This window comes from Aulostomus chinensis, chromosome 1 (genome assembly GCF_037954235.1).
Source record: "Aulostomus chinensis isolate RoL2024-O1b breed Wild chromosome 1, RoL_Achi_v1.0, whole genome shotgun sequence".
NCBI lineage: Eukaryota > Metazoa > Chordata > Actinopteri > Syngnathiformes > Aulostomidae > Aulostomus > Aulostomus chinensis.
Genome location: NC_141320.1, coordinates 65,397,560 through 65,414,025, shown reverse-complemented (window position 1 = coordinate 65,414,025; position 16,466 = coordinate 65,397,560). Strand labels below are relative to the sequence as shown.

The 16,466-nt window shown below is 47.5% G+C and overlaps 1 protein-coding gene across 5 annotated transcripts in view; it reads right to left on the bottom strand.

Annotated features, from left to right (window-relative positions):
- Positions 1-16,466, bottom strand: part of LOC147272775 (nck-associated protein 5-like) — a 109,632-nt gene that overhangs the window by 55,486 nt on the left and 37,680 nt on the right. Inside the window, exon 1 of one of the 5 annotated variants that reach the window (XM_086201273.1) lies at positions 10,006-10,354. The exons of the other annotated variants lie outside the window; for them this stretch is intronic. Within the exon in view, the coding sequence (XP_086057399.1) occupies positions 10,006-10,034 (29 nt within the window). The 5' untranslated portion in view covers positions 10,035-10,354. Of the gene's footprint in view, positions 1-10,005; positions 10,355-16,466 lie in introns of those variants that run through there. 5 annotated transcript variants of the gene reach the window in all.

Here is a 16,466-nt window from a genome sequence, read left to right as displayed (position 1 = left end):
GTGTTGGGGTGTGTTCAAATTGTTTATGTTTGTATGAGAACTTAAAAAAGCAAGTGAAAGAGTGTGTGTGTGTGTGTGTGTGTGTGTGTGTGTGTGTGTGTGTGTGTGTGTGTGTGCCTAATACACCCATGTTCCAGTTACACAATGTGTCTCTTCCTATTGCCACACACTCCATGTTTGCACGATTACATTACCTTGAGAAAAGAAAGTTCTCTGGAACTTCTCTCAGCAGATATTGTTTTGCTAAAGCCGAGCGGCCTGGCATTCCTCCAGTCTGTGTTATGGCTGAGCGTCAGCCCTTGAAGGGGTTAAGTTTCAGGCCACTTATGCACAGGCATGTTCCAGGAGCGACGGAGCATGAGCCAACTGCACCCCGAGAAAATCACCGCCAAATATAGAGCCATTTCACGTTCTCTCTTAAAAATAATTACAGTAATTGACAAGAGTCAAAAAAGTAGTCCCCTGGCGGGCTGGCGACGTTTGCATCCGATCAGAGTTGTGTTGAAAGTGACATCTTCCTCTTTCAATCACACTGTTAACTCACAGCAGCTGTATAAACGCCTCAAAATAATTCCACGTCCAACTCAAAGGGGTCAAGTTTATCTCCAGCCATCTCATGGAGCTGCAATAATAATAAGGCTAAAATCATGTGGTGGGTGTAGCATGTTAACGATGTTTTCATTCCCCTCAAACATACCCAAACCTACTTATGGGGATGAAGTATTGCAGTTATTCATCAGCCCAGTTCCACCAACGCCGCCGAGGCGGTGCAGTGTGGGTCGAGTGTATGAGCCGAGTCTGGCCGAGGTCACCCGGGTGGAGGAACACGCTCTCAACATGGCTGCAACCAGAACCATCAGCTGCCAACATAACCAGATCATTCTGTTATTGTGATGACAAACTGACTGTGCGATGTATGTAAAACTCCGGACCGTGATGGATGCTTACGATGGACGATTAGCGAAGAATGACGCCGCGCGTCATTACAGAAGAACCACAATAATAAACCAGGGGGTTTAAAGTTGAGGGAAATTCAGCAGCGCTGTGAATGCAGTCGCACTGCACGCTGGATGTACTTCAAAGTTTGACTAAAGAGAAATTATTTCAGGCAACAAGCCATGGATTTACCCACTGGAGCATGTGATGAAAGCCTGAGCTTGACCGTGCATACATTCCTCCTCCTCTTATGCGGCTCAGCTGCATAAAAGCCATCGACCAATCACAGGCGGTGGTGACGCGGACCTCCAGCAGTTCCCAGTGACCTGGAATCACCTGGTAGCACCAGAGGCCTCGCGGGTGGAGGGAATCCTGCCGAGCCTCACCGGAGGAGGCCAAAGCAGCTGACAATGTACAACACCGGCTTTTTTTCCCTCCCTTGAATAAAGCTCACGTTTGCTCTTTTGTCGTCTGAGCTGGTAAGAGACAGAAGACCTTAGTCATGAGGATATCTGCTGATAAACGTCATTAATGAGTTCATTCTGCCTCGCAGACAATTCTTGGAACAGATTTGTCACACTAATTAAACCCTTTTGTTAGTCACTGGATGATGTTCAACTTGTTTTAGGTGAAACAGTCGCTGCACTGAACTGTTAATTGGATTTAAAGCTACTCTTTTAAAATGATTGCGCCTCAAACACTCGCTCACGCTTGACAAGTAAACTCTTTAAACGAGAGCTGATTAAAAGATCGCAGAATTAGCGACGAATTCTCCTCCATCTGATTCATGCCAAGCGAGAAGCAGCAAAGACCAGAGCTGGAGAGCAAATCTGTCATTTTATTAGTCCTTCTATTTAAAACACATATTGAATCATAAACACAGCTTGACGTGATCAGCGTGTCTTTTTCAGCGTTACATGAACAGAAATTGTGGACTTGCTGCTGTGTGACTCATCTACTTTGAGTCTGGTGTTTATCCAGCGCCGGTCGTCTGAGCTCGGGTGAGCTTCCACGCTGGTCGACGTCCTCGTCTAAACTCAACACCCGTTTGGTTCAGACGCGAGGGGAAGATTCCGGAGGTCAGAACGTCAGCGCTCAGCTTTTAAAATTCATTTTGCAAGAGTGAATCTGCAAAACCATCAGCGTTGCACACCTGTTTCCCTCTATTTTCTTAGCAGACACACCTGAAAAATCATTTCCCCTCTTTTCACTGAAGGTTCCAGTAGCATCAAACATGCTTTGACATCCAGCCATGCGCATTCAACCCTGTTTCCTCCATCTTCCTCCTGCTCAGACACTAAACCCACCTTTTCCTCCTAGTATGCATGCAAAGACACAATCCGTCAGGGCTGCGGGAGGATCAATCACGACCAGAGCATTTACCAACCTGTGCTGACATGTCGGAGCCTTTGAAGTGCATTGTGGGAGGCAGACGTTTAGCTGTGTTTTCATCACTGTCATCATGACTCCTCCATACAGGTGGTTTAATCCATTGTGCATTGTTAAGCATGCAATGAAAGAGAGATCTGTCTGGCATGTTTTTATTTCCTCGCCGTGCTGAACGGCGTCTTATCAAGTGTGGTTTATCTGCTCTGTATAGAAAGATCTCAGCAGATAAAGCCTTTTATCCCCCCCCCCCCCTGCAGCAAATGCACATATCAGATTGTATAAAAGATGCAGAAATATAAACCGCCTCTCTAGTAGTGTCACTGAGGCTTACAGAGCTGAACATCTCAATCGTTCTGAGCCGCAAACATAAACAGAGCGCTGCAGAGAAGTCTCCGGCCGGGCTGCCATGCATTTATGCATTAGCGTCTGCGCTCCCGCTGAGTTAGGAGCCACCGCGCACACGCAATCCTCGTGGCCCACATAGGACGCCGTGTTTAGAGGGACACTGGCTACATTTTGGCCCCGTCTCCGGACCGGTCATTTCCATCCGTAATCCTCCTACGGCGGTGTTATGTAACCTTCTGCATCGATCCAGAATTTCACTCTCGTTCCCCGACGCAGGACAATGAGCCAACTGAGGCGTGTGATAAGTTATAACATCCATCCCAGGCTGGCCAGCGATCGGAGCTGAGACTGCCAGGGACGGCTTTGGAGCTCTACAACCAGCCAAATTTATACTTGGAGATCAAACACGGAGCATTTTAACACTTTGCTAAGCAGATTTCTCCAATTTCTGGCTGGGAGACGTGACAGCTCAGGATTGTGCATTTTTAACCCATCAATCAGGAGTGATAACATATGCAACGTATCACTTCCTGCAGTAATACCGGCATTAACATCAGCCTCTGAATGGACACTTTCATCTGCTCCAAGCATCCGAGGGGCGGGGTTTGCACATCTGTGACCGTTCAATTGGTCCCAAAGCATTAAGCAGGTCCAATCAATCACAAAGAAGCCTCATCACGGATGCTTAACGACGGTGAGGCCAGCGCCTGCTCCCACAGCTGGTTCCTGACCTCCCGCCTCCCACTGTGGACCCCGTCTGCACTGGATGGCAGCAGAAAAAAACGGAGCCACATGTCAGCACCTCACACACCCAGGCAGCCCAGCACAATGAGCCTTACCTCACCACGGCAGACCATTAATTATTGACAAGGTGAAATGTGATGAGGTTCTGCTGTGAGCACACAAAGAACACACGCCTTTTCATCCAGCCAAGAGGCAACACGACCAGCAGGCTGACATGATTGAGAGTTTCCTGTGTTTGATCATACAGAACACACGGACTCGCCTGTACACACGGAGGTCGGACAGAAATCGCAGAACCTTTCGTAGTCGGATTGTCCTACCTGGACAAAGACTGATACGTCAGTGGCGTTCTCCATCTTTTCAAGGTCTCCTAATTATGTAAAAGTCCAAGGAGGTTCCATCGTGACGAGGCTGAAAACAATTTATCCTAGAGATGAGGGCAAGTATTTTGCTGCAAAGTCAATTTTTTCCACAGGGAAGTGTTTTGTTGACTTGTTTGTGATGCGAAAGGTCAACTGGAAAAAAAAGTCTGCTTGCCAGCAGCAGTGAGGAGACGTGTCTCAAGGAGAACATCTGACTGAAAACAGCGAGCCTCATTCAACGGCCTCATCCAGCGCGGAGACCTCGGACCACACTTCCTAAACTGGATGTTTCTTCACATGTTTTGCTCGGAAAGAACATGCGTGACTTTCTCCTCTCAGAGCACTTTTCTTCTTTCCTGCACATTCAGTCACATTTACATGCACATCAACTGCAAAACAAAGACTTTTAAAACTGCTGGGTGCCAAACACAATATCCTTTTCCCCAACATGAGTTTGGCAGCCACAAATACAATCAAATCAAAAATGTGTGTCATCCAAACACACTGAAACTTTTCTCTCTAATGTACACGGGCTTGTGGGGGGGGGGGGGGGGGCAGTGCGTGCCACACCAGCAAGATTGACCCAATGTCAACAACATAAGTGCTGCGAACTGTTTATGCTTTCCCTCGGAGATAACATCTCACCCTCAGACTTTCACGAGAGCCTCAGTGCTGAGATTAATCACGCCGCTGCTACTTAAAAGCACCGACCGGCCTCGTTGCAGCTTGACAGGAACCAGTGACATCATCCCGGTGCGGATGATTGATGGGTGCAATCACTTGTGAAGAACTAGAAAATTGTCTTTGCACATCAGCAAGTTCGCGATGATTTAAAGATCGGATCAACATCAGACGTGAGGAATTCTCCGAGACTCCTCCTGCGCTGGGAGGAATGCTCCGGCCAGCGTGGATTACCCCTGCCTGACTGTCTATCCCCCTAAATGTTTTCTTACTCTGCCAGCAGGGTCTGACCTCAATTGTTTCCAAGCCACAGACGCATTCCTGCTCAAACACTGCGGATGAGCAGATGTGCTTTAAAAATGACCACAGCAGCACCCACCCACCCGTCTGTCTGTGGGGAGGTTTTACTCACTGTGCCCGACTCACGACGCCCGAGCTAGACGCAAACACACATGGGGCACGGATGAACACATGCATGAACACACATGTACAAACACAATGGCGAGGATATGCCAAGACATGCAGCAGTTTGAATCTTTTATGTCTTAATCAGCAGCGAGGAACTGCTGCTGCAGAGCAGGTACCACAGACGGGATGGAGGAGATACGGTCAGGTGATTTAGCTGCTAACAACTAGCATCCTGTAGCTTGTGTCACACACTTAGCATCCTTCACAATGGACTACAATTATCTCCTTACTGACTGAAGGGCGCTTAGGCCTACTGAAGAGAGCAGACGTGTGGATGAACTTGGATGTCAGGAAACGAGCTGGGAACATAATGGAAGGGAGCTAATCACCCAGATTTAGTCAGCAGAAGAAGAAGTCGGTGCAATTTCAGAGTTTCATTTCTAAGAGTGCAAAAACCCGTGATGAGAGCAGAGTTGGAACGCAGGCTGGAAGCTGGAACCTGAGTCGCAAAGCAGTGTGACCTGTTGCAAAATGCTGTGAAAAGCTGCAGCGACGGTGGATGTCGACAGCACACGGAGATGATGCAACTAAATTTGACCGCTGCTTCCTCCATAATGTTATTCGGGTTGAGTTTGTTTCCAAGGAGAGAAAGAAGCAGCATCGTCTTCATGCCACTCCAGCTTTGGAAACACCCACCTCATCCGGTTCATCAAGCTTTTCCATCCTTCACTGCATGAAACATGAAATTATCACCCAAGTCAGCACAAAACGCCGTCTACATATTTCGTCTCAGCCTTGAGAAGCTTGTTAGAACACACCTTCATAAAAATAAAACGCCGGCTTAGCAACACATTTATCCAAAAAGTAGTAAAGAGGCAGACACATGCAGTATGTAAGTCACACTTTCCGTGCATTGTTCTGTACTTCACACCCCACCAGGTCTGGCTCGGACTAATTGGGCAGCAGGGACTCACGTTTACTACTGTACGGTAATACGAGAAGGTTCTGCTGACTCATGGACACTGTGCAAAGGCTGCAGGGTGTTTTACGCCGGCTGTCAACACATCGTTTCCAGAGAGTGAAGCAAACAGTAGCTCTTTAGAGGGGCAGACAAACGGCCGGTGCTCATACAATAGCAACAAAGCTATGGTAAACAGGAGCACTTGAGCCAAGGATCTGCTATCTCAAACTATTTATGGCTGCATGGGTAAAAGTTGCTGGGCTGCCGATGTTTAAATATATTTCAACTTCTCAGTCCCTTGATAGAGGAAGGCAAATATAGCTGAAGATAAAGGGAAAAGAAATCATATTTTTGGTTTCTCTCCTCCATAATCTTTTTTTCCCTGCTGCAATATCGCCGCAGCACCCTCATTTTGGTCCTCTGGTATGTTGGCAATCAAGTAATTGAAAGGCTATTGCGCTGACTGTAACTCACCGGAGGCAAAGAGAGTCACCAAATGGCTAAAAGAAGAGGTGTTTGGAAAAAGACTTTTACAGCTCGAAGGTGAGCTCCTCCAGCTGCGCCAACACCTCCAGCCGCCGCTGGCCGCCGTCCAGCATGTTTCTCCCACTATTATCCAGTGATTTACAGGCCAGATAGCGGGGAGCTGAAGTGTGTTGACATTCTCCGCCCCGCGCAACCTCAAATATGACACTGACCCCCTTTCCAACCGCGTAAACAGCTTGCTCCCATAAAAGTGTCACTGTGACAGGAAGAAAATATGATACAATGGGGGAACGCTCACCGGCAGCTTTGATCTAAAAACTTGAGAGATGCATGTGACTGTGAAAGTGTGTCAGCAGGAAGTCTGGGTAAGGTAAACAAGGACAACAGCGTGTTATCTTGGGAATGCAAGGATGTGACCTAAAAATAAGCCACGTTGGGGAATTCAGTGCATGCATATTAGAGTTATCAACTTTTATAATGGGACAACATAAGTTTGCAAGCGAGTGAAGCTGGCGTTAGCCTAGAAAACAGGCTGTTTACATGCAAAAACAGGCCACAAGTCTTCGCACCTTGGTGAACTCACATGCAAAGCCATTAAGAAACCACAAAAATGCTCTCAACAGTCAGCGAGGGTGTCTGGGCAAAGCTTTGTCTCCAGGCTAGAGAGTCAGTGCATGCAATAAGCCATTGATAGCCAGCAAATAAAGACTTTTATTGCTTATAAATTGTCTCGGACCATTAAACTTTATGTTTTTCCTGAGTGACAGTGTCCTAATTTAGGCAAGCAGGAGACAGAAACTGATATTCAGTGAAAAGCAAAGCACCAAACTTCAGCTAAATGTGTTCTGGCTTTTGCATCAAAAATGCTCAGCTTGGCAGAATGTCAAAATGCTTTGTTGAGCTATGTTCAGATGCTGTATTTGCAAAAACAGGTTCATGCCAGCCGCAGAGAGCTCTGCAGGACTGTTTTTAGAGTTCCCACGTGCTGCTGGTGGGGGAAGATAAATGTAGAGCAGGCGAAGGGGTGGAATGCATTGAGAGCACCCTTAATTGTGCTGGATGGCCTGCAGTCACACAAACAGAGAGGCTCAGGCTGACGAGATCCTGAGATGTGCCTCACACGTACACATCATTAAGCTCTCGGCTCCACTGTGCCGACGAACACTGCGTAGACAGAGGGAATTATATGGGAAAGTCGTCTGGAAGGAGCCGCCCGCCCCCCCCCCCCCCCCCCCCCCGGATATGAAAGTCCCCTGGCTGTCAATGAAGGGGAAGTGCTTCCATGCTGAGGCCCACTAGGCCGGCCATTGAACAGGGGAACATTCCTCAGTAATTCAGTTTGACCTGAACCCAATATGCTAGCTGAGGGTCAGCGAATACAGAGTACCACATGCGGGGAGGAGATGAGGAGAAGTTTGGAAAATCGGATGCAGAGGAGTGAGAGGCGAAGTGACGGATACGAATCGGAGAGGTGGAAAGAAACACAAAAGCTCACGTGTCAGTGGCGTCTTGCGTGGAGTCTTTTTCCACGCTGGATAATGATTATCACTCGACTAAAGCCAGCTGGCACACTAACCCCAAACGCCTCTCTTCTAATGAATGAACATCCCAGCAGCATGCGCGCCCTTCCACTCCGACATGCTCCCGTGACTTTTTAAATGTAGGACATGCAGTAATGGAACGCTGAAATGTTGCACTGTTGCGACGGTGGCAGAGATGGAGAGAATTACAGTTTTAATTCTATAAAATCAAATCCCCCCACATGGCAATCCTCTTAGCCAGTAATCCCCAGGTAGGTTTCAGGGCCCGGCAGGCTCAAACTGCCCAGCACATCTGCCCCGGTGGCAGGATGATGTCACAACAGTTTCCAGGCAGGAAAAGGACACTGGCTGCAAACTGTGGTGACTAACGGCGTCAATACACGACCCAGAACATGAAAAATGAAGCAGCTACTTGATAAATGGCGGATGTGATCATGGGTTTACTGATGCGTGCAAGTGCATGATTGTCCTGAGGTTAAACATCCACTGACACAAACACTCGTTCTTCAGGAAAGATCAGTCACACGCTTGAGAAGGAGGAAGTGGTGTGGTTTTATCGTATTCCTTATGATACTCTTGAATGTCCCATTCCTGCAGTATCACAGACACGCGTCCTGCTTCCATTCACTCATTTGGAAGTTTTTGTAAAGGCTGAAGGAGATGGCGACACTTTCCACCAACGCACACAAAGAGCAACTGCATAAAAAAGGACACTAAACCTCTTTTTCCAATAAACTTGAATGTAGCGACTTCCCCGATATTCCAGAACTTTCTGATCGTCTCCCAACAGTGTGTAGCGATACCAAAGAACAATTCCAACTTGCCCGACTCCTCCAGACGGCGGGTGGCTACGACCACCTCCTCTTCTTCTCTGACACCCCTGTCTTCGCTTCTCTCCAGGTTATTCGCTCCAGACCGGTGGACAGGAGCACACCAAGCTAACGCACGTCTCCTTTTGTGCAACATGTCAAATGCTTCAAATTAACTGGAAACAACTCGCTCCAGCTTTATGGCCCTCAGTGCTCTCCATAGTAACTTTACAGCAGGACTGAACCACAGCCATCACAGGGGTGGACGCCATATTACCAAGACTTTTACTTAACCCCAACCTGTCCGCAAACTTAGTTAAAACCAAAACTGAACCAGCAACGGGGTTTTAGCAACATTTTATCACCACAGTATCCTGTAGCAGGCAAGTATACACATGTATTACCTCGTATGTCCATGAACCTCACTGTCAGTACTGAGAAATACCTCTTAGTGCCAGAATCGACTTCACTACATGATGCTATTTTTTGCCATCATGTTGGAAAGCCACAATTCCCATGGTGAAAAAAAAAAAATCATGTCAAACTTTTTTCTTTTTTTTTTTTATTAAAAGACAGAATGGTATTTCTTTCTGGCCCTTTGACAACACCAACATGATGATACCTCCTTAACTCTCCCATGCTCTCATTCTCATGTTCTCTTGTGGTTCTGTTTTGAGAGATAACAAATCCAGCGAAGATTTGGCGTACTCGCTGCTCCTTCTGAGTCCTTTAAACATGGCCGCCGCCGAGCAACGACCCCTGGCCTGTTGTGACTTTCTGTCCATGCTGAGTCCACATAATTCTCCACCACTTTGCTGCGTTCACACCCAGCTCAACACCAGTCATTTCAGCCTGAGATTAGTGGGCTGGATAGAAAATCTTAATCTGCTTGAGTATAAGGGAAGAAAGGACTGGTGGGAGGGGTGAAACATGCATTCCTGCACATAAATCCCCTGCAACGCCGGATCGCCTTACCTCTGCTATCCATTTCCTTCTGTTATCAATCACAATCAAAGTGGTTTACTGTACACACTGTGCCCCTGCCACATGCTGTTGCCACTAGCAACAGGACACGCGACCCCCCCCCCCCCCCAACCTTCATCTCTGCAACTGGCCAATCAAGCTCAGTGCAAATCTGAGATCATCCCCTCGCACAGCGCTGCTATATGAAATATGTTCCCTCTCCTGGGGATTATTGGGACAAAGTAAAGACAGCTGACGGCTGCGTGGAAGTCTGACACAAATACAGATCCCAGCTCCAGGAAGGACAATTAAAGAAGACAACACGGCATTTAGAGAAGGTTTCAGAACGGATGTGAGATGAAAAGCTGCCTCCTTCTTACCCTGGTGGAGCTGCAGCATCCTGGTGCATTCAGAGGACACACATGGTAATCCAGCAGCACGCTCTCCTCCTGCTCTGCAGCTGCTACCCACTGATCCCGCAGATGATAAAGTTTACATCCACAATGCAGCACCGCTCCCCCTCTCTCTCCCTCTCTCTCTCTCTCTCTACTTGTCTGCCTCTCCTCCCCTTCTACGCTCCCTCAAGCCTTCATCGCTTCCTCCTCTACCTTCCTTCAATCTGCCAACATGCGTCGACTCTCCTGCGTCCCTCTCCTCTTCCTTCACTCTCCCTCTCTGCTGTGTTTTCGATCACTAACACACACACATACACATGCGCGCGCGCACACAGTTCTATGTGTGCCTCCCCCCCCCGCCCATCCCGCCTCCTGGCTTTATCTTCTCTTCAGTAGTATTTCCCTGCTCAGTCTGCTTCTCTCTCTCTCTTTCGCTCTCTCTCCGACTGCGTCCCTCCTCCTCCGGCTCGTAGGACATTTAACATGTGTTCAGTGAGACGGCTGCATCTCTGAAGGTGGCTCTTTCCTCAGGGGAATGGGGGTTTGTAGGGGAGGAGGAGGAGTTTAGAGGGGGTGACAACAGTGTTGGGGGGGGGTGAACTCCCCTCCCAACAAGCGAGAGGCAACTGCAGTCGGCTTGTGATGTTGGGCTAAGTGGGGTCTCTTAGATGAAAAGAGACGGATAAGGCAAAGCCACAAAGACTGGAAGCACTTTCACAATAAAAGTCAAAATATGGAAGTTGAATGTTTCATCCCAGCTTTTCCTAATTAAAGTGATTTGCAAACTCATTTAGACCTACGGGACATGTAAAGTGTCATGGGATAACTTCAGCTGCGGTTTGTCGGAATTTAAAGAACACTTTATTGAACTGAAATAATAACTCGTGCATGTGAGTGACGGTGAAAGGAAAATAGAGCTCGAGGGAGAAGAGGAGGTCTTCAAAGAATTGTCAGGTCCCTAATAACAATGCCAGAAAGCATTTTTGATCCCCAGAAATGGAGCTGGGGCTGCCTGCATGTTTTAGCATGACGAGGGACCAATTGGGGGAAAAGAGAATGTGCTGACAAATGACAGAGACAAGCGAGGAAGAGATCAAGAGACCGAAAAGCAGAGAGAGAGAGAGAGAGGGAGAGGGAGAGAGAGAAGTGCTTGGGTCGCCAGGGCCGAACGAGCCCGTCCAGCCCATCTGCTGCAATCACAATCAGTCTCAGCTGAATGGCTGTGACAAACTGCAGCCCAGAGCCCTCGACCAGGCAGGACTCCTGCGAGCCAGGGCCCACCGAGATGAGGAGGGGGGAGGAAGAGGCAGAGGATGACGGAGGGAGGGGGTACCCTCTATTGTCTGCCCCCCAATAGGACCAGTGCAAGGGAAGGGGTGGGGGCTGCAGGGGTGAAAGGGGGAATTAAAAGGGTCCCGGTGACAGGAGCGCTCAGTTAAAGAGGGGAAGAAAGGCCGGCTCTGACTTAGAGCCGGGGCCATCGCTGCCACTTTGCCCCTCATTCACTGTCACTAATGCGTTAAATGAACAATGACACCAACCATGTGAGAAAATTAGGATGGAGAAGTGGGGAGGGGGCGGAGCCAGGAAACTTCAAGATGAGAGGGGAATTTTACCACACAACACCACAAACATCCATCATCATGAAACCCAGCGATTCCCGATGCCTGATTATTGCCTACATGAGCAGAATGTCATGGCGAGTGCTAATTGTGTTTATGATACGCGCAGCTGTCACACGGGACGATCTGAATATAGAACAAGCCTGATTCGATTCTCAGAGCAGGTGGCCCCGATCGGCGCCATTGGTCCCGTTTTGGTTAAAAAAAGACATATGGATGGCTGAGTCAGCACTAACTCTGCGTATGTGGAGTAATCAAGAAATATTGAAGGCCGCGTTCCATTCTAATTTGATCAAGGAAGTGAATCAGGAGGTTGGAGACCTGGAGAGACCCCCCCCCCCCATCCCCACATCCCCCCCCTCTTTGTTTCTGCTGTAATCGTGCATGTGATGTATGGCTTTGTGTTTACATGTGCACATATGGCAATGCATGTGTTGCTACTGGAGTGTGTATAAGACGTGTAGGTCACAAGCATGATTATGACAAGTGTGTGTGTGTGTGTGTGTGTGTGTGTGTGTGTGTATGTGTGTCTGAGTGATCTGCTGAGCTCATTAAGGCACCGCTTATTGCTCTGCCAGGGTGTCAGTGACAGATTCCACTGTTTGGAAACACTTGGCCGCCCATACAGCCAGCCTGGCTCCATCAATGTCACACACACACACACACACACACACACACACACACACACACACACACACACACACACACACACACACAGGCTAGGTTAGCATTCCACAGGGAGGCGAGGGGGTGAAGGAAGGAGACAGGACGGAGCTGGGACAGTCGCTGGAGGGGGCGGACGATCGATATGGATTTGTAATGTGGTGCAGCAGGGTGGTCTGAGAGGAGGGTGCTGAAGGACCTTGAACGTTCAAAAACCTTCATCTACAATACCAAGGACTCACAGGCACTGACGTGAAACCTTAACATGGAAGCGTGTTTATTGTCAGGTTTCCTGTGCTACGATAGTGTGTAGCTTCTATTGGATCATCCAATACTATGAACTTGAGCTCCACTCTGCTAGCCCCTGCGGCTAAAAGCAGCGCTAGGTAGCAGAATTTAAACCTGCTTTTTCTTTAACGAGCACCGTCACTTATGTCACGGCATAAAGATTTTAATCTGCCTGGCTCCGACTCCAGCACATGCATATGTTTCAGGAACGTGGAAAAAGAAGGATTATAAGGTGACGTGTACAACTGACATGACATGGCAGCTTCTATGTGTGCTACACGCAAGGTTTTCCAGGTTTGTGAGAGAGACGCAGCCAAGACAGCAAATTAGAAGAAAGATCGAGTTACAGACACGTCAACATCAACACAAAGGCAGAACGAGCGCTTGGTTTTCGGTCTTGATGTTGCGGCTACAGAATCAGTTAAAAAGTTTTAGAGCTGCAGAGAAAGAGTAAACCTGAGTTTTACAGGATGTATTGATTTATTCAGGTGCCAGGAAGCATGAAATGCACACAAAGTATTACTTCTGCTCAACATTACGACGACACGCTGACAGCTTATACCCTCCAAACCCAAGGACAACCATGATACACAGGTAGTCTTCCACTGGCCAGTGAGTCAGACGTGATGTCTTCTTCTTTGCACTGTTGCTTTTACTCTGGAGGGACGATAAAACTGCACCTGTGCCTCAGAGGCACGATGAGACCATCAAATGCAGCAAGAGCCTATTTCAGGCTGATCACTTTATAATGTGAACCCCCACATTTTAGACCACGGATGATGGTTTAATTGAATATGATGACTTCCACTGGGAGACCGTTCCAAAAAAACTGTCGGTCACAGCATTCCTCCAGCAACAGCAATCCTTCATTTTTCCTGAACTCAGTTTACCGTTGTTTTGTGTTCATTTTAAAAGTGTAAAGGTGCATGCAGGTGGAATGTCCAGGGCTCCAGCCATCAGCCACACTTTCCCCCCGGTGACATTAATCCCCTGCAGCTTGATCACAGATGAGTGACCAGAGGCCGCCGGGGGGAGGCCAGCATGCGTCACTTGAGCTCATTACCCGGCCACTCCATTCCGCCGTCTAGGTGTGTGTCTGAGACAGACATTAATCACACAAGAGGAGAAGAAAAACCTCCCGTGAAGTCGACGGAGGCCGTGTTTCGGCTTGCTCCTGAGAGGGGCTATTCAAAGTCACGTACAAGCGAGGAGAATCGTTTGGAGCTTACATATTTAGCCGCCAACATGACGAGTCTCTTTTTTAGAAGCATCAGTATCAGCAAAGGAAATTCCAGGCTACAGACAGGGAGCCTGTTTGTTTACCCAACACAAACAAGCTCACAACTGAAAATGCCCAGACAGATGCGCATCACATGATGGGGCGCGCTGAAAGAACCCTCTGTGTGTGTTTGTCAGCGTCTATGCGTGTGTCATTTGACTGGTGTGTTGCGAGATAAAGAAGTATGCGACACAATGAAAGCGATAATGCACCTCCGACATGTTTCATTAAGCAGGGGGATGCGGGGGGGGGGGGGGGGGGGGGGGAGGCAGAACGATGCTCCAGCAAGACAGGAGACATTTACTTGTCCATGCAACTCAGGAAACGCTTCGAGTCATCGAGGCTGGAATGAGCAGGATTAAGACTGATTGAGTTAATCTTGGATTAATCTTATGTAAATTGCTTCGACATTCTTTGTGTGATTGCAGTAAACAAATGGGACTATTGTGGAGTGGAAGTGGAGGCCCGGCCACGTTTTAACAAACAGACATGCAGCTTTTTGTGCCATGAAGCTTCCAAAACACATTATTTCGGTTTAAGTTACTTCCTTAAGGTAAGGGACTTTTAAGTGACAAATGGGTGTGGAAACAATCACACCGGCAGGTAAATACTGCTATTATTCATATTAACTGCAGGCAAAAAGTGAGCAAAAGCAATTGCTTGGTTTTTTGAAGGGTGCCACAACAAGATGCGAGTTAATGGTCAGGTTTTGGAGTTGTGTGCCCTGCTCCAGCAGCAAAGGAACACGTGGAAAAGCTTGATGTGCACCCAAACAAACCAGCAGCAAATCTGACACTCACAGAAGACAAGCTGAGGCTAAAGGCTGCACAGTCTGGCAGTGTCTTGCTATACAGCCACATGACCGGGTTTGTGGTTTGATGCAAACAGCCACTGATGAAGCCAAATGTTCAACAAGTGGGGACCGAGATCAAGTCTCCAAATTAAGGTCCTAGCAGTTTGCTGATGATGTCATGCAATACGTTAAGAAAACCATCGCAAAATGTGTTGTTCTGTTCCATTTGTGGAGAGTTTCATCAAGTCAGACTTAAAGCTTCACTACATCTCCAGACTCCTTCGAGGACACGCCCTCAGGACTGCTGTGTTGTGACGAATTCGCACCTCTTCCTGTTTCTTGGTAAGATGAGATGATGTTTCCCACAGAGGTAAATAGCGTGGATGCAACCACTGTGACTTCTACCAGCCAAAACCACCACACAGGACCTGCCGCTGGTCTTATCTTCAAATGAGGATGTTTTCTTTCTGCAGCACATTGGTCCAAATCACTGCACGCTTTCATGAGCACAAAAGGAGCCACGGCACATTCTCTCAAAGCTGGTCCTTTCATTGCACAAAGGAGTGGAGACCTGGATGTTCATTTCTATAAAAGCCACAAATGCTGGTGACTGAAATCTGATTTAAAAAAAAAAAAACAAATAAACCAGGTTTTGTCACTAAAATATGTTAGAAAACAACAGAAATGCTCCTTTTTGCCTGAGCCGTGGACGTGTAAGCAGACAGGAATGTCATTGCATTATAACCAAGGAATGAGGCAACATAAATAAACAAGCCTCTTTGGGCAAACAGTGTGCCGCTAACAGGGATTTGGAGGAGCAATGACCACACCGGCATCTAATCAGGCTGAGCTGCAGGTATGTTTACACGCTGTTTAATGTGCTGCAGCTAATTAGCTAATAGCCTTTAAACTGCATGTTAAAAAGTGCACTTTCCCCCTGGTGAATGTTTGTTTGCTGCATCGTTAAACAGGACAAGATGTGTGTTCTTGTTTCTCAGTTTGATAGCATCAGACTCAGATATGCAACGGATAATTTATAGTTCTCCTGTTATTTGTTAACTGCTAATTGCTTCGAGGAAAACAGCTCATTCAGTCCAAGTGCCAAGAATATGTGTTACACGTCCTATAAAAGGCTGCGTATCTGCGCTTCGCAGCAGCTGCTAACAACAAATACCTTACGTACTGCAGCAAGGAAACATCCATTGTGCCAAGTAGATCTTTTTAGACGTGCAGGAGACAGCTGCTTACGATCACACTTCACCTTGGCACCGTCAGAGAGGAGCAGGGGACGGCCATAGTATTAAGTACCCAGTGTGCATGGGAATGCAGCTCTGTGACCAGCGATGGAACGACCTTGACGGAGCATCCATAAAAGGCTTCATTAACCCATTTGATTAACCTCTTCCTCTCATAAGCTCCATAAAAACGCATGCATGTATGGACTTTTCACATGAATCACAGCTTTGGCATTTACAGGACTGGAGAGACAACCGGTCAGACAGTTAGTGAAGCCTTGCAAACTAACTGACCTGTGTCATCATCTTGTGTTTTTACTCTGTCTGGACTGGCAGGTTAAAAAAAAAAGCTGCAGAGCCTTTTTTTTTTTTTTTTCCTACTTGTACAGCAAATTAAAGGTGCCATGAAATTAAAAATACATGCACAAACAGCCTTTAAAGGACTATTATTACTTCCTACTGTAGCTGCTTGCGTCTTATCATCCGATGAGGAAAATACAGGCTAAATTATGAATGCCAGCAGTGCCTGAAGGTTCTTATGAAGGTTTCATGGTCTAATTTATTTG